Below are 19,552 nucleotides of genomic sequence, written 5' to 3' on the forward strand. Positions count from 1 at the left end.
AATGCTTTATAGGTTATTTACCAGATGGTGTAGCAAATGACCATTTAGCTGGAGTCCATGCTTTGTATGAAGGTTACTGTGGACCTGGAAGACTGCATTCATCCAGTCAGCTACTCAACTTTCACCTGGAATTTTAAATCTTCCTTTGCAGGACTTCCTGCAGCAACATCTCCAACAATTCATTATTTAACAAGAAAATGTTTGCTGTTTCCCTCATTGATGCTGCAAACTTTGTTCCTCCCTTCAGCCTCCAGCAGAACAATGACTGGCAAATAACCTTTAACGTCAAGCAGCAGCCCTTTATGAGCTTTTGACTTGTCCAATTGTGTGACTTGCAACCAACAAGCTTTCAGCTCAGGATCTCTGTGTAGGGTTTTTCATACACGGGGAGCTAATTAAAATAAAAAGATAGATTTGCATCACACAATTTGGTGAAGCCAGTCCTCCCAACTGTGAACTACTACAGCCAGTCCAAATCTGATTTTGCTGGTCTGGCAAAATCAGGGTTTATATCTGACCCATGTTACATCAGTTGTCGAAGTATCTAATGCACAAATATTCCATTCTGCAGCAGGGGATACCCTCAACTTGATGAACACCAATTTACCAAAATTATATGTATTTTAAAAAAAAACTATTCTGTACAAAGCAAACACTATTACTTATAGCAACAGTTTTGGGCTCCCACACAGAATGATGGCAAGTATTTGTCACATCACATATTTGTAAATTGTCACTGCCACAGATGGTTAGATGTGCCCCAGTTAAATAAAAATTAACAAATAATTTCATCAATAATGAAATAGGTAATTAGAGGCTGACATACCATCACTAATTATATATTTAGTTCTCATTTTAGAAGTGTTTTGCTAAATTGTGCAGAGCTGTGGCTTGCATAACAAGTACTGATACATGTAAAATATTTAATTTTCAGAAGGAAATTGAGCAGTGAATCATTTTTTTCTATGGTTAGTTATTCTAAGAAGCTTAACATAATCCAGGACAATGCAGTCTGCTTGACGGGCATCCATCCAGCACCTTAAAAACTCCCTCCCTCCATCAGTGGCACACCGTGGCTATACTGTGTATATCTACTTGATGCACTGCAGCGATTTCCCAAGGCTTCTTCAGCAGCACCTCCCAAATCCATGACCTCTTTCAACTGGAAGGACAAGGACAGCAGGTTCATGGGAACACCACCACCTCCAAGTTCTCTCCAAGGTGCACACGATCCTGAATTAGAACTATATCGTGTTCCTTCATTGTTGCTTGGTCAAAATCCTGGAACTCTCTCCCTAACAGCACTGTGGGTGTACTTTCCCCACTCAGACTAAGCGGTTTAAGAAGGCAGCTCACCACCACCTTCTCAAGGGCAATTGGGGATGGGCAATAAATTCAACAAAGACCATCTACTTCACCTTTGTAAAACTGCCTGCTTCCTCAGCCTACCTGCTGCTGAAGTGTCATCAATTCTTTTATCAAGTCTAAACTCGACTATTATATTGCTCATTTGGCTGGCCTATCATCTTCCACCTTCTGTAAATGGTAGTTTATCCTGCCTATACACTATCGAACACCAAAATCATGTCAGCTTATCACCCCGTTCTCACTGATCTATAACGGCTCCCTGACCCAATGTCTCATGTTTAAAATTATCATCCTTGTCATTTAATGCTTCCATGACTTTATCCTTCCATGTCTCTGTAACTTCCTTCAGCCCCCATACTCTCTGTTCCTCTGGCCCCTCCTCCCTCACATTGTTGGCCTTGCTCTGGGCTGCCTAAGGCCAACTCTATGGAATTACCTCTTCAAAGCCCTGCAACTCTCTGCCTTGCTCTTCTCCTTTAATGCCCTCCTTAAAACCCAACACTTTAACTAAGCTTTTGGTTACCCCTCCTAAAATCTCTTTCTTTGGCTGAGCATCCATTTTTCCTTATGCTTGTGTGAAATGCCTTGGGATGTTTTACTTTGTTAATGGTGCTATATAAATCAAAGTTGCTAAATTAATGCTGTTGCTGAATAGCATACTTTGATAGGTTTAGAAAAAAACAAAAGAAAAGTATTGACACTTAGTCTATTCTACTCCACCTAACAAACTACTAGCATAATTGAAGTGGGGAGAGAAAAAAGAAAACAGTGGGTCAAATTTCCAAACCCTGCTAAGAGCAGAAATGGCAGCGAGCGCGATTTGAAGATTACGTTCAGGGAGGTCAGCACTGGGTAACGCCGCCTCCGGAACGCAATGTTATTTTTAAACTTCAGCTGGCTGGGAGGAAATGGGTTGCGTTCCTGAATCCAATTACTGGCCTGTTGAGCCCATTAAAGAGCTCATTAACAAGCTTGTCAGGAGCTGTGAGCTATTTTTAAATTCTTTGAACAGGGAAAACGCCATAGGGGAAACATGATAGGGTTGTGAAGACAGGCGCATTGTGAAGGGACATGACAGTTAAGGGAATGGGCTGATTAAATTAAAGCAGAGGCAGCAAATAAAGACATCAAATGGATGCCTTCAGGTGCAAGGCATCATTGATTGTACCCATGTGGCCATCAAGGCACCCAATGACTGGCCAGTGAGATCCATCAGCAGGAAGGGCTTCCACTCCCTCAACATCCAACTGGTATGCGACCACAACAGAGCTTCTTCTATGTGTGCACTTGATTTTCTGGCAGCTGCCATGACTCCTTCATCTTCCATCAGTCCAGGCTGCCTCAGTACTCTACTCTGGCCCCCAAAGTGCAGTGATGGCAGCAAGGGGACCAATGGAAATCTCTTGAAGAGATAGCTACTGACCCCTCTACAGAAGCGCTAGACAGAGGCACAGAAGGGAAACAACCAATGCCACCTGCACAGCAGGCCAACCAGTGAGAAGACCATCAGGTTTCTGAAGATGTGATTCTGGTGCCTGGATCATCGGGTGGCACCCTCCAATACCCTCCTGCAATGGTCTCGGTCATTGTGGTGGACTGCTGCACTCTCCATAACATGGCCCTCCAGAGGTGCGTGGACCTTGAGGACAGTGAGGCCCTGGAAGGAGACAGCTCATTGGGGAAGGAGCAGGAGGTAAGAGAGGTGGAGGAAAAGGGGGTGGAGAGGGATAACACTGAACAGAGAGGAGCCTCTGTTGCACGACGAGGTGGCCTCCTCCTGCCACTCTCCAGGAAGAGGATCTCCCTCTTCTCCCTCATGGCCTGCAGCATTAGATCCCAGTAACCATCGATGAAGCAAGGATCTGCCCTGCCCCTAGTGCCAGGCCTCCAGCTCCCCTGTGACATCTCACTTCCCTCTGGTGCTGTGGAAGGTAGATCTCTCCCTCAAGACAACCAACAGTCTCAGTGATGGCTGCCATGGGTATCTACATGAGCTCCACACTTCATTTGACCCACCGCCATGAAGTTTAAGGGATAAGGGAACAGGATATACACATAGGATTAGAATTACTGCTTGTGTGGAGCATAAGCACAAACAAGGACTAGCTGGCCGAACAGCCTGTTTTCATGTTGCTATTTCTCTGCATTATCAGGTGCTGAAATCAGAATAATTCAGAGTGGGGGGGGGGGGCGGGGGGTGGTGTGGGGGAAGTGGCATTGGGTTCCAGTCATGTTGTCGACTATTAACAGTCAAACAATTGTCAGTGGGTTCATGGCCCATAGTGGAGTTTCAGATCCTGAAATGAAGCTTAACCCTCATAATGAAATGGATGCTGCATGGTTGGCTTTGTTGGTTCCTGTTCCCTAAAGGAGAGTCACTTGATAATTGCATCTTGGTTGGATGTCATTGACTATCCTGGTCTTGCTGCAGCCATTTCTATCCCTCAGTAGCATTAGCTAGAAGTAGCCTTTAAGAGCTGCTGTATTACAGCCCTTTGCATCATGTGCTCTACACTGGGAACAAAGAACAGTACAGCACAGGAACAGGCCATTCAGCCCTCCAAGCCTGCGCCGATCTTGATGCCTGCCTAAACTAAAACCTTCTGCACTTCCGGGGTCCGTATCCCTCTATTCCCATCCTATTCATGTATTTGTCAAGATGCCTCTTAAACGTCTCTATGGTACCTGCTTCCACCACCTCCCCCGGCAACATGTTCCAGGCACTTACCACCCTCTGTGTAAAGAATTTGCCTCACACATCCCCTCTAAACTTTGCACCTCTCACCTTAAACCTATGTTCCATAGTAGCTGACTCTTCCAGCCTGGGAAAAAGCTTCTGACTATCCACTCTGTCCATGCCGCCTATAACTTTGTAAACCTCTATCATGTCGCCCCTCCACCTCCGTCGTTCCAGTGAAAACAATGTTGTAATATTATGCAAAGCAGATGACCTCACAGAATAGCATAATATCATTTCACAGGACTACAGAAAAACACAGCAGTCAAAAAGTAACACTCCCAAGGCCACAGGAATGGGATTGCATTATTAGTCATGTTTTAGGTTTGAGTAATTTTCCTTCTGTACATTTCAACCAGAAATAAAATTTGAAGAAAAAAACTTTAGGCTTTACACTTTCAACTGGTTGCATGTTATTTTCTGTTCCTTTTCATCCTAAGGTTTGAAAGGAAGTAGGTAAGAAATGCAGAATCACAGAATTGTTACAGCGCAGAACGAGGCCATTCGGCCCATCGTGTCTGCACCGGCTCTCCAAAAGAGCAATTCACGTAGTGTCATTCCCCCACCTTCTCCCCGTAATCCTGCACATTCTCCCTTCTCATATAACAGTCCAATTCCCTTTTGAATGATTCAATTGAACCTATCTCCACCACACTCTCAGGCTGTGCGTTCCAGACCTTAACCACTCACTGCGTGAAACAGTTTTTCTTCATGTTGCTTTTGCTTCTTTTACCAATTATTTTAAATCTGTGCCATCTCGTTCTCGATCCTTTCATGAGTGGAAACAATTTCTCTCTATCTACTCTGTCCAGACCCCTCATGATTTTGAATACCTCTATCAAAACACCTCTCAGCCTTCTCTTCTTCAAGGAAAACAGTTCTAACTTCTCCAATCTATCCACATAACTGAAGTGAAGAACATTGCAGATGTCCTAACTGTGATCTTCCAAAGTTCTTTTGATTCAAGAACTGTACCTTTGGAAAATTGCACATGATGATCCACTATTTAGGAAAGGTCAGAGAAAGAAACTGGGGAATAGACCAGTTAGCCTAACATTTGTTGTCTGGAAATTCCTACAGTCTATTATTAAGGATAGAGTAACTGATCACCTTGAAAAGTTTCAGCTGATCAAAGACAACCAGCATAGATTAGTGAAGGGTATGTCATGATGACGAACCTGATTGGACAAGGAATACCAATGGATGTTATTCATATTCAATAAAGCCCCTCATAAGAGATTGTTAGCTAAAGTTGAAGCTCATAAAATTAAAGGCAAATTATTGACCTGGTTAGGAGATTGGCTGAGCAGCAGAAGACAGAGAGTAGGAACAATTGGTGGAATTTCAATTCCAGGTCCCAACCCTAAGCCGCTGCGGCAACATGCATACGTTACACTTTTAATTCGTAAATGATTTAATTGGCCAAGAGTCACGTTTTCCATCCCATTAACAGCAGCAGATGAGGTATAGAAGTGGGACTCGAGCAGCAGTGGGCCCGATATAAACGGCAGCCACAGCCATAGCTAAGGTTGCAATTCATCCAAAAAATGGAAAGAGAACCTGTGCATAGGCCAGGGGGTAGGGAGGACCCACGTGCAAGAGCAGTGCCCATTTTTCTGACCTCTCACTGGAGGTGCTGCTGGAGGCAGTGACTGAGCACCAAACATATTGTTCCCTGCCAGTGGCAACAGAAAGCCTGCAAGGCTAACCAAGAGGGCACTGTTGGAGGTGGCACACAAGGTCTGCAGCAGAGGAGTGATAGGGAGGAATTGAGTGCAATGCTGGAAATGCTTCAATGACCTTCTCAGGTCTGGAAAGGTGAGTTTAAAGATAGACCCAGATGGCATGTCTCCTGGTCAGCAGTCACCAGAGTGCAAAAGAAAGGGGCATCCTGAGGGCACCTAGAGTTCTCCTGACCATGGGAGAGATGTGTGCTCAGAAGCCTTGATGACACATAAGCATAGGTCAGAACCCTAGTGCTGTTGGACAGGAGACCGGAGTGCGAGTGAAGAACTACAAGTGGTGAGGAAGAGAGGCACTATATTAACTGTATCTTGATTCACCTTTCAGGACAAATGGGATTTGAATGCCAGAGAGAACGAGTGGGCATGTCTGGACAGTGGGGTGCCCCAGCTCGCAGTGCTGACACTCTTTAAGGAGCTGGCCCTTGATGTGGCTAGAGTGTCAAGCCACAGGGATGCTGGGGATGGAGAAACAGGAATCTGCCATAGAAAGTGTGAAAACATTTCAACACCTGCAGGTTCAAGGGATGAATGGCAATGCTCCCTGTACAACAAGCTGGCATCACATCATTGGAGGCAGCAGAAGCATCTGTTCACTGTCCCAATCTCTCTTCACCACCTTCTCTTATGTCTCCCACAGGCTAGCCACAGAAGGGCAGAAGCCCACATAAAGACAAGTTCCCAAGGAGACGGAGGAGGAAGATATTCTGAGCCTACACCATCACATCTTACAAGCGAACCCTCCACCAGCACAGACACTTGCACCTCAGTGGGTCCTCGCACATTATTAGAAACGATAGAAAGGGTGAAGTGCACCACACATCAGAGCAGGTGGATACGGGGGAGACAGAGACAGCTGTGGCCAGTCCCCCGTGGAGTATGGAGGACAGGTGCAGCCCTGCTCAGCAGAGCAGAGATGCAGAGCCTCAGCAATCATGAAACAGGTGGCTCTACCTGGAGAACCAGCAGAGTCATGGGATGAGAACGGAGGAGTCCATTCATCTCACGAGTTCCACAATGTCTCTGTGGTTTGAGCACACGAGTTCCTCCATTGAGACAGTGGCCAGCCTTATGGACAGCTATATGAAGCAACACTCAGAATGGATGCAGGAACAGTACACTGATGGTCAATGCTGCAAATGGTGAAACAAAACATGGAGTGGGTGCCAGTTGTGCCCCAGCTGGTGTTCACCTCCAGTGACCAAGGGTGCCATAAAAGGACCGAAGAGGCATCAGATGGTGATGAGGGGGTGCCACCCCTCATGGGGCTCTGTCTTCATCATCTGCCTTCATGGTCCCTCAGATGGGCAAAGCACCTCTGGAGTCACACACTGTCACAGAGGCTGCCTCTGTAGCATTGAAGGTGCAGCAGCCTTTGGAGATGCTCTCTCCCTGGCACCTCCATGCTGAGGTCTACTGCTACAGGCATCTCAGGCCCAGAAATGCACTATAGCGAGCAATCTGCCTCCTCTTCATCCCGAGACACAGGGAGAGCACCTCGTATGTGTGGCTATGAGCACAGATCACCACATTGGTAATGCCACTTTGTGGGTCATTTGGATGTTTCTGATACAAATAATAGTGAACTGTTAAGCAATAAATCACGGAGAAAGTTGTTGCACTAAGGCTGACTTGTGTGTTTCCATTTCATGTTGGCAAGACACAGGAGAATGGGAAGTGAGGGTTGGCAGAGCAATGGAGTGTGCTGCTGAAGATTGTGTAAAATGGATTGTCTGGAGCCTTCCTGCCCCTTCCTCACCCATTTCCCCCATTGCCCAGGGGTCTGTCTCTGCTCCGGAACATGCTGCTCCTCATGGCTGGTCGGAGCAAGCTCGGAGAAGCTTGACCCCACTTCCTCTAATGTCCTTCCTTCGCTGACAATGGAATGTGGAGTCTTCCTGAACTCCTCCCTTCCCCGTCATGAGTCCATGAGACCCATTAGCTGAAGGAACTGTCCCCCCCACCTTCTCCTCCTCCCCAAATCCTGCCCCCCCTCCACACAAAATGCCCATGTCAGAATGCAGAGATGCGAAAGATAATTTTTCTCACTGAGCACAACTAGCTTCCTGTGAATGAGGGTCTTCTCTAGGCCTTCCCAATTTCAATGCTGCCTCTTGTTGAGTCCCACTGTTCCAGCTCACTCCACTTTTTGTCACCACCTCCTCCTCCCTACCATGGCTCTGACGGTGCATTGAACCTGCATCTCAGAAAGAAAATTCAAAACTGGCCCTTTAACAAGCTGAGAACAAGCTTGTTAATGGGCTAAGTGGCCATCTGTATAGTGAGCGGGTTGCATCCTCCCACTCCAGACGTGACCTTTTGAACTCAGAATGTACTGGTTTTGTGACAGGAAACTGGCACACCGAACTGAGGGGCAGGTTTAAGCAACCACCCACACCCTTTCCTGCCCTCAAAAATCCCATCCAATGGGCAGGTACTCTAATTGGCAGTATGTGACCCGTGGTGTCTCACAGGGACCTGGGTTGGGGCCTCAGCAATTCACTGTATTTTTTACCAACTTAGATGGCAGGATAGAGACACACATATCCAGGTTCACATATGACACAACGACAGGCACATGGTAAATAGATTTCAATGTAGGCAACTGTGAGGTCATTCACTTTGGACGTAAAAAAGGATTAAAATACAAGCAGTTAGAAGTCATGTTTCAGCTATATAAAGTCCTGGTTAGACCTTACCTGGAGGACTATGTTCAGTTCTGGGCACCACACCTTAGCAAGGATATCTAGGCATGCAACAAGACCTGGACAGCATTCAGGCTTGGGCTGATAAGTGGAAGTAACATTTCACACCACACAAGTGCCAGGCAATGACCATCGCCAGCAATGAAAATCTATCTCCCTTTGACATTATCATGGCATTACCATCGCTGAAACCCCCAGCGTCAACATACAGGGGAGAGTCAACGTTGACCAGCAATTGCATAGGAACATACAAATTAGGAGCAGAAGTAGGCCATTCGGCCCCTTCATGCCTGCTCCACCATTTAATAAGATCAGGGCTGATCTGATTGTAACCTCAACTCCACTTTCCTGCCTACCCCTGATACCCTTTTACTCCCTTGTTAGTCAAGAATTCATCTACCTCTGCCTTAAAAATATTCAATGACCCTGCCTCCACCACTGTCTGGGGAAAAGAGTTCCAAAGGCTCACAACCCTCTCAGAAAAAAATTTCTCCTCATCTCCGTCCTGAATCGGCAACCCCTTTTTTTAAACAGTGTCCCCTAGTTCTAGTCTCTCCCACAAGGGGAAACATCCTTTCAGCATCCACCCCTGTCAAGTCCCATCAAGATCTTATATGTTTCAATAAGATTACCTCTCATTCTTCTAAACTCAAATGGATACGGACCCAACCTGTCCAACCTTTGCTCATAAGATAACCCCACCTCCCCAGGGTCGAGTGAACCAGCCACATAAATACTGTGGCTACCAAGATGCACTGCGCAATTCACCAAGGCTCCTTCGACAGCACCTTCCAAACCTGTGACCTCTACCATCTAGAAGGACAAGGACAGCAGGCGCAAGGGAACATCCCCACTTGCAAGCTCCCTCCAAGTCACACACCATCCTGTCTTGGAAATATAGTCCCATTCCTTCACTGTCGCTGGGTCAAAATCCTGGAATTCCCCCCACCATGGGCGCACCCACACCACATAGACTGTAGTGGCTCAAGAAGGTGGCTCAACAACACCCATTTATGGGCAATTAGGAATGGGAATTCAACAGTTTCCAGTTAAAACAACTGAACACTGGACTGCCAGCCATATCATAGGCTGCAGATCAACAGATAAGTTAACTTATTTGCTGTCAAATCAATTTTTGCAGTGATCTCAAAATCATTGTCACAGTAACTACCTCAAATACAACATAGGCCATTCTTTTTAAATATAAAAATTAAATATAACCTATTTAATTTGTGCAGTTATATAATTGAATATCATAGGCTTGTTTTTTTGAAACTGAGGTTTTGAAATGATTATTGCATTTACTGACTGCTGATAAATGTACTGACGGTTGAGGATACTGCTGCAGGGGATTTAAAGGTTACCATTTTCAGCTGAATAAAATATTGGAACTGTATTTTGATGCTATAATACTTTGATTAATATTGTTATAACCCTGTAGTTTTTTTTTCACGAAGAATGCGGTGTGCCTTTAAGGCTGGAAAAGGAGCCATACTGCTTTAAGAGCCAGCAAGCCTCAGGAGTTAGAGAAAGTGCATTTTGGTTGCCTTTGGATACAACCCTATACGGAGAGGGAACCAACCAGCTTCAAAGGATGCATCCTGGTTGCCCATCAACAGCCATTCGGAGACCAAGGACCAGATATACAATGTTGCAGTTATCATTTGAATTGGCTTTTTAGTTGAGACAGACTGTTCTAATGGAAAAACAGACAGACAGCTGTGTGTTAGCACCTGAAAGGAGGGCTCTCAGACCATTTGAACTGAAGGAAGAGAATTCAGTCTGTTTATTTATTATTCTCTCTCAAAGTTCTAAAAGGTCAAGGCAGGACAAAGATCTCTGATAATTTAAACTGAAGGAAGGGAAGTTAGACAGTGACAATCTTTTATCCCTCAAAAATCCTAAAGCCAAATTGATTCATTAAAAAGTGTTTGCAAGTTGTTAATTGTTGAAATTCATTGCTGGAGAAGGAAAGCAACAATTTCAACTTCTGGATTAGACTGTGGACTATTCTACTGTTGAAGAATCTTTTTTCCCCCATCGGACAGCTGTGAGGACTTAAAGCAAGCTTGGACTGTTCCATATCCGGCATGAGCGTAAATCTGCAAGGACTCTAATTTTTTCTATTTTAAATGTTGTTTATATCGTAGTAGTGTTTAAGAATTTAGTTTTTTTAATTAAACAGTTAATTTGTTGATTTAAAGACACTTGGTTTGGTTAGCCTCATTCAGGGGTTAATAGATGGTACAATTTGGCTGGGTCTTTCTTTAATTTGCAAAGTTTAAAAAATGATGTTCGGCGATCTGTGGAGGTACGGGATTGAATTAACAGTGCGTTTCTCCCACCACAATCAGAATCGTATATTTTGATTGGGGGCTTTGACTGGAGTGGTCGGTCGTAACACTATTAAGCAATACATTTTGATTAACTTATATAATAAAGACCCTTAATTTCAAGGAAAATAAAAGATTTACAAGAAACAGAATCCAAATCTATATTGCAAATTCAACATTTTTCCTCATTTTGGAACAGGGCAAGATGGACTCTGGTCTCAAATTAAGCTTATCTATAACTACCAACAGACCAAAATATATTTCAACTATGAATAGACCCTGATAAGTTTCAACTAGCTTATCACATTTCATACCAGCTATTTTCAATAACCTTCAAAAACTCAATTATTTTTTTCTACTAATTTTCATTTTTGCTACTTTTATTTGTCTCTATTTTTATTGCTCTTGGCACATGTAAGCTCTCACTTGCAGCATCATTGCTCCATTGCTTCTAAAACAATATAAACTGCAGCATATGTTACTTACTGTAGATCCCCCACTGACTAGTGTGATTAGTCCGACAGAAATAGGCCTCTGCTGCAGTGACACAAAATGACAGGTGTCTCCTTCAACTGTAAAACTTGCAGACACTCCCAATATAACATGTTTTTCTTAACACGACCAACAGTATATCAAAGACTGCCCTTCAAGTGAATCATCTCCTAATATGGTGTGCACTTTCTGATTCTGTAATCACGTATATTGTGTTTTTTGCATTTCTGGGAAACTAAAATCTTATATTCAGAAATACTAGAACATCAAAAAATTATTGCGCTCTAACTATTGTGGAATCACCATTTTATTTTTACTAAGATCAAAAAGCCAGTGAACTGAAAACATCAGCATTTCAAAATATTAATTTTCAACAGGAGCAGAAAGCCCTGAATTTTTTCTTTGGTAGAACACTTCATAGATCAGCCTATGTCAACTCAATTTTATGAAATTGTAAGTCCACCTTGAGAGAGAATTGAAGGTACTAGCCGTTAAATTTTCTTAATGTGTCAGACTTAAGTATTCAAAAAGTTAATCTCAAAGTAACATAATCCTATCTGAGGATATTTTGAAAGTTCAACGATATACACTGTAAATTGCCAGGTTTATTTAAAAATCTGTTCTCAATCACCGTGATGTTTGAACATTTTCAGATAAAATGCATATTTGTGTGTCAGATGCCAATAGAAATACTTCAAGACTTGAAGGAATTTTTTCCTAACTTTCCATGCGATTAATATGACTGCCATTATATACAACACTGTTTAGAAAATGATGTGCTATTACTATAATTGAAGAAATTATTATTATTACAAAGCATGAGAAAAACAAAGTACAGAACCATAGAATATGGAATATTGTCTATTTAAAATATGCTCCATAAAGAAATGAAGATATAAATAAATTTTAGTTGTGAGCAAAGTGGAAGAATGCTTCTGAGCCAATAAATTAAGCCACAAACAACTTTTCAGTAACAAACTTTCCTTTGAACTTTTTCAATCAGTGAAGCTTTTAAAAGTTCCTAGTACTCGTGGGATCAAAACTAAAGACCATGGATTTCTTACCTGTCACATCGGGATCCTGCATATCCAGGAGGGCACCGATCACAAATTATCTCTCCCCTAGAATCCAGGTGACAGGTTGGACTAAAACTATGTTGTTCATGTTGTGCAGACACAGTCACAACCACAAAAAGATAAAACAAAGAAAATTGTATTAGCTGCATAGCCGAGGTATCTTTACTGATATCATCACTGTGAAACAGACAAGGACTACTTTTCCTTTCCGATACCAAAGATAGAACAGGGATCTCATTCCAACTAACAGTTTCGGGAATGACTATTGGGTATTTTGGCTGACACTGAGTAGAGTAAAAGGATGGCAGCATCTCAATGGCATTTCAGTCTGAAATTCCCTGTAGCCTACACCTCTGTACTATATAAAAAAAGAATGTACAGCTGCTTGCCTGTGTCCCTGAGGGTTTGGAAAAGCATTGTATCTGACTGTAAGCACAAAACTGCAGCTTAATCAACTACCAAGATTAAGAATTTTCCAAAAAGGCATTGATCATGCCTGTTAAAATCTATGAATAAGATTCTGTGCAACTGGTATTGTGAGAGAGTGATACCTAAATAATTTATGTGTACTGTTCTTTATATATATTGCCATTTGTCTCTGCTCTCCTATATCAGTTGACAGAAGAGAGACCCGTCTTCTGTGTATGTCAACAGACCTATAGGAAAGCAGTAGCAGATCACAATATAAAAGATTTATCCTCATCTTGAATTGTTCAGAGGTTTTTTTAAACAAAATACTTTGGGGGTCCTGAGTATATTATGTTAGATCTGGGAATTGACATTGAACCAATATCACATGTTAAGTGCTCAATTTACGAGGTATTTTGCATTATAATGCAAGCTCTCTGATATATTGAACCAGTGCAGTAAATTTAACAGGCTAAAGGGGGCCTAATTATTGCAATGCCGAACATAAAACCCCCCAAAATAATTGGTCTTAACTATCTTCAAATGCACTTACAGAATAGGTAATAAATATGAAAGCCTGGAGAAATGGAGGAATACATAGTAGAAAAGTACAAAAAGCATAGGATTGAGTATGAAAAAAAAGCAATAAATCTGAATCACAATTAATAGACTTTGTAAAGGCACAGTAGGGGTAGTCAAAGTAGGCTGAAAGATGAAGGCAATAAGCTGGTAGTAGAAAGTGTGAGAATGGCAGAAATACTAAATGTGTGCATTGTCTCAGCTTTCAGAGGAGGAAGTATTGGCATATTGGGATTCTAGCACCACCAGATTGGAGGTTATTCAAAGAGAATTCGGGCTAAATAAGTTACTCAAACTTAAGATAGAAAAGTTAAAGATGCCTGATGATTCACATCCTTAGAGAAGCCAGAAAAAAGGCAAAACATTGACTATAATATTTCAAAATTCTATGGAAAGGAAAATAGTGCCAAAGGACTGTGACACTCCTTCGCAGGATAGGAAGAAGTCTTACGTTAGCAGTTGGTAAATGACACAGAAGTGAATTTACGCAAGCGGTTCTTGACTTGACCACCATAACTTTGGTGAAAGAGCCGTGGACTCTATATTACAGGTTGAAATTACAGAATGTTAATCAGGCTCAATCAGAATGGATTCTGAAGGCCAGGTCATGCTTGGCCAACCCATTAAATTCTTTGACAAAACTAAATGGGAGAAATGATAAAGGATTGGACTGAATGTGGATTATATGAATTTTCCAAAAAAGTATTTGATAAGGAACTACAAAGGTAATGGTGTATGGAATTAAAGAAAATGTGGGGGCAAAGACAGAGAACTGGTTGGAAAGAAGGCAAGGGTGGGAAGTTTCTCAGGCTGGAAAGACATGAGGCTGAATTTTATAAGTGCATCACAGATCGTGGTGGTGCACTCTGATGTCGGCGCTGCGCACTTGCGCATCGACTGCCACTGAGCCTTCGCGATATTATGCGTGGGAGCTCATTAAAATGGAGGAGGCTTTAAGCCCTTAGCAAAAATTTGAGTTTTTAAAGTTACATTATTGTTCATTTCCTAAAAAAATTAAAAGGCTGGAGGCACTTTCCCAAGCAACCCCACAATGGTTTTTTTTATTGGCCAATGTGCAGAAAACCTATTTTATTCCCAACCCGAACTTTGCCCCCCCAACCTTGTCACATTTGCCCTTCAACCCCTTCCCACCATCCCCACAGCCAATAAAAAAGGTTTTCCCTGCTCCCCCCGCCCTGATAATTTCAGTCATACCCCCTCCCCACCAGTGCCTCACCTCAGAACTCCGAGCTGGCAGCTGTAAAATCAGCGTGGGACGACTTCCAGGACCAGGTAAGTTAATTTGCATTTTGTTTTAATTAATTTTAATATGTAAATGAAGGCCCCACCGCTTGGCAGTGGGGAGGGGCGCACTGAGGCCTCGCCGCTGCCAGTAAAATGCAGCAGCGCCTTCTCGGAGTCGTGAGTCGTGGGTCGTGCTGGGCCGCTCCCACAAGTATTTTACAGGCCTCCCCCGCCACGACCCATGACATCAAGGGGCTGGTAAAATTCAGTCATGGTGTGTAGATCTACAGCAGTTAGTGAAGCAGTTGTCATAGCAAGTCTTCTCCGGTGTTGTTTATGGTGAGTCAGATGATACACTGAGATAGATTTATTAACTTGTCACCTAGTAGTGTTGCAACTCAGCCTCCCATTATAAAAACTACTCAATTTTCAGTTATATTGATTTCACGCTCAGGCTGAAAACTTACCCCATTGTTTTTTAACAAGAGGGATGTTTATGCCATATAATTGTGAGCAATAAGGGCCACTGATTTACAATCTAAGTCTATCTTTATTAAATCATATTCTGGAAATTTTTCTGGTGCTTTGGGGATCAAATTCCAGAACTATGTCCAGTATTATGTGCAAAACATGAATGAGCATCCACTGAAGTGCTCCTTTAAGTTGTCAAATAAAACTTACTGCTTTACTTTCTCTGTAAAACAAAATTAGGTAGATGTTGAAACTGGAGCCATGAATCATGACTTTTTTTAGGGTCTGTTTAATAGGAATACCATTTTGACTTTTTTAAAAATTAAGACTTCATGTACTTGCTTAATAAATAAGTGATTCACTGTCTATGTGGCTGTCAGATTAAGAAAATGAATGGCATTAAGGTCGGGGTAGGGAACAATGAATCAGGCTACAGCAAAGAAAGCCTTAAACCATCCTCTGTGAATTTTAATCATCATTGAAAAGTGATTTTAAAAAAATCCCCATAAAAGTAGTTACAATATTTACACAGTAGGGCACAGTGTAATACCCAGGCAATATACTTTTTTTTTTATTTTGTATCTTTAATGATTTCAGCACAATTAGATTATGTGGTACTTTAGCAGATTATTTTAATATACATAGTTTAATTATGTTTTTCTGGCACTTGATACTGTTATTAGTGTATACTTGCCTGAATTCTTGTATGAAAAAGATATGCTATGTATCAAGCTGCTGAGCTATGTTACAAAGACTGTATCAGTTGCTGCTTCTCAGATGTAAAAATCTTCAACTGAATAGAGACAGGAAAAGATGAATGGAAAACTATGAAGATGAGCAAGGTAAAAGAGGGAAACGGAAATCTCATTGGAGAGAAGAGCAGATCTTCTTTAAGGTGAGCATTTCTCGAAGAGAAGTGGACGTGAGTTAAGCACTAATACAAAAGCAAAATACTGCAGATGCGGGAAATCTGAAATAAAAACAGAAAGTGCTAGAAATACTCAACAGGTCAGGCAGCATCTGTGGAGAGAGAAACAGGGTTAACGTTTCCGATCTAACTGGTTCTGATGAAAGGTCATTGACCTGAAATGTTAACTCTGGGCTGGATTTTATTGAAGGTAAGTAGCCCTACCGCTGGGACCAAAAGCAGGACAAACAGGCCGGCAATGTGACCCTGGGCCTCTGGGAGTGCCATCCAATCAGAGGATGACAGCTCGGCAGCACCATAATAGAGGTGGCCACTGCTGAGGCTGCAGGAAGAAGAGGGTGCCCTCGAAGACAAGATAAGTTTTTTTTTTACAGGGCTAGGAAGGCATACCTCGGTGAATGGGTGCACTTTCCAGCGGCGGCACCATAGTCATGAGGGCAGCAATTGCGACCAGGGGGCCCCTCCATGGGCCATGGAGCAGCCATAAAGGAGGGACCCCCACATCCTGGAACCCGCTGGGAGGTTGACAGGGTTTACCTGGCAGTTTCCCCACATGGCAGCAGTGCATCCTGATGCCTGTAAAATGCTGGCGGGAGAGGGAAGTGGTCCTTAATTGGGCACTTGGCCGCCTGGTGGGTGACCGTGCCGCTGAAGTTCCTGCCACTGGGAATATGCCATGGCAGCAGGACTTCATTGGGCTTTCCTCCCAGCACCCTAAGCTGCCTTTTAACAAGGCCTCCAACCTCCCAGCCCATCTCCAGAAGGCTGGTAAAATCCAGCCCTCTGTTTCTTCCTCCACAGATGCTGCCTGACCTGCTGAGAATTCCCAGAATTTTCTGTTTTAATTTAATATTTCCATCATCTGCAGTATTTTGCTTTTGGGAAAAGGGTGAAGTTAGTTTCTTTATTGATGTCTGTTTATTTCACAACCCAGGTTCTGACAATGATACTTGCTCCGACAATGCATGCCAACAGGTAGAGCCAGGACAATAATTTGAGAAGTTAATTTCCTGATGCTGCAGATATAAATGAATTCATATCTTACTTACTTATTTGTCGAAATTAGTAATGGGCAACTGCAAGGTTGACAATCACTGGGTGTTCCCCGAGTTGGGTCTCCATAAAAGCCGGGTCGACATCTATCACAAAACGAGCCAGTGGTGTCATGTTGGCAATCCTAAAATAAATATTTCCTTTAAGAACCTTTTTGATAAAAGACAAATTATTTCTTTGTTTCAATCAATTATTTTAAATTGGAAACCACTTTACTGAATACATAGAAGTGCTGCCAGCAGAACTAAATATCACTCCATGGTTTCCTTTGCTGCTAAATTACATGTATTTTGAAAGAACAAATTAATTCTGACATCCCAGTTTCATTAGGTTATTTATAAACAATTTCAATGTCCCTCTCCAAAGATCACAAGTAGACACCATGACTGAGTCAGTTATAATCTAACATAGAAGCCTGGAAATTACAGTGAACAATGTAATTGTACAAATGTTTAACACATTTTCAGTAATTACTCTGTATGCTATTTTCATGGAGGTATTAATCCATTTAAAATAACTACATTAATATCTCTGTCAAAATAGCAGAGAAAGAATTTGACATCAGCATCTTTTGATCCTCAGAAAGCTGCAATGATTACCTGATACCATGGTTATACTTATTAAATACTGTTTTCAGAATAGGAAGTCTGACTCTTTGCTCTCCAGTACCTCTCTTCTCATTGGGCAATTCTTCCCTGATTTCCACAGTTCTATTCTAAGCCAGCTCCATGCAAGCATGCAAAAGCCTTCCAGTCATCATGCTGCTTCTGGAAAGGCATCCAGGCCTACGCTGAAACTGCAGCAAAGCTGAGATTTGGAACTCAGCAAAGCAGAGAAACCAATGTTCAATCCACCATCATATGAAGAGAGTCCTGTTTATTTTGTGCATGCTTTAGAACACTTAAGTGATAATTAGTTCAAAATACATAGCAATTTATTTTGCAATAGAAAGTAATAAAAATATTGTAACAAACATAGCAACTTTAAAATTGCAGTGAAATTAGAAATATTTAACATTTCTTCTCAAATTTCTGAAAAGTACATTTTGCTATTCCTGTAAATTGTATTGCATTTTACATCTTTTGATTTAGCATCAGGATATTCTGCATACCATCATGCATTGTGTCAATTCATATATATTAGGAAAATCTTCCAATATATGAACTATGTGCAGTGCTTAGCAATAAATATTGCATTTCTAAAACGACTTTTATGTGGAATGTAATTCATTAATTAGAGTTAACCTGTGGTGTAAAGATAGAACACTCTCTTCAGAGAAACAAATCGTAAAACCAATTACAATAAGAAATCACCACAGTATAAAGCTAGTTTCAGTATCCTAACACACGAATAGCAATGCATCTAGCACTATTTAAATAATAAAATGATAAAAGTTGCTTTAAGCTTCATGCCTTGTCAGACTGGATAAAAACAAACTGTCCTTGAGTTAATGAGAATAGTCAACTTGATGCATGGTATGCAGATCAAAGAATCATTTTGAATAAAAGAAAAAAAATGTTTAATGCAAGTCCACCCTCAGTGCTATGGACCTGATGTCAGTTCTTTAGGAAATAAAGAGCCACTGACTGTTATGATCCTGTAGTTTTTTTTTCCGGGAAAAGGAGCAGTACTGCTTTAAGGCAACAAGCTCCAGAGACCGAGTTAAAAAAATGCATTCTCGTTGCCCCAGGATACAGCCACTTGGAGACTGTGATACAAAGTGTGTATTCTGGTTGCCCCGGGATACAACCACTCAGTGACTGAGGATCGAGAGATACATTGTTGCCAATTGTGTGTGGAATCAGAGGAGATAGGGGAAGTGTTAAATGAATATTTTGCGTCAGTATTTACAGTAGAGAAAGAAAATGTTGTCGAGGAGAATACTGAGATTCAGGCTACTAGGCTAGATGGGATTGAGGTTCACAAGGAGGAGGTGTTATCAATTTTGGAAAGTGTGAAAATAGATAAGTCCCCTGGGCCAGATGGGATTTATCCTAGGATTCTCTGGGAAGCTAGGGAGGAGATTACAGAGCCTTTGTCCTTGATCTTTATGTCGTCATTGTCGACAGGAATAGTGCCGGAAGACTGGAGGATAGCAAATGTTGTCCCCTTGTTCAAGAAGGGGAGTAGAGACAGCCCTGGTAATTATAGACCTGTGAGCCTTACTTCGGTTGTGGGTAAAATGTTGGAAAAGGTTATCAGGGACAGGATTTATAATCATCTTGAAAAGAATAAGTTCATTAGCGATAGTCAGCATGGTTTTGTGACGGGTAGGTCGTGCCTCACAAACCTTATTGAGTTTTTCGAGAAGGTGACCAAACAGGTGGATGAGGGTAAAGCAGTGGATGTGGTGTATATGGATTTCAGTAAGGCGTTTGATAAGGTTCCCCACAGTAGGCTATTGCAGAAAATACG

The 19,552-nt window shown here is 42.2% G+C and overlaps 1 protein-coding gene across 2 annotated transcripts in view; it reads right to left on the reverse strand.

Moving 5' to 3' along the window:
* lama2 (laminin, alpha 2) overlaps nucleotides 1–19,552 on the reverse strand; it is a 527,518-nt gene that overhangs the window by 232,835 nt on the left and 275,131 nt on the right. For both annotated transcript variants that reach the window (XM_068025161.1, XM_068025160.1), the window contains exons 17-18: nucleotides 17,134–17,261; nucleotides 12,442–12,528 (exon numbers count right to left, since the gene is read on the reverse strand). In XM_068025161.1, coding sequence (XP_067881262.1) covers nucleotides 12,442–12,528; nucleotides 17,134–17,261 — 215 coding nt within the window. The remainder of the gene's footprint in view (nucleotides 1–12,441; nucleotides 12,529–17,133; nucleotides 17,262–19,552) is intronic.

Source organism: Heterodontus francisci, chromosome 3 (genome assembly GCF_036365525.1).
Source record: "Heterodontus francisci isolate sHetFra1 chromosome 3, sHetFra1.hap1, whole genome shotgun sequence".
In the NCBI taxonomy this organism is placed as follows: Eukaryota; Metazoa; Chordata; class Chondrichthyes; order Heterodontiformes; family Heterodontidae; genus Heterodontus; species Heterodontus francisci.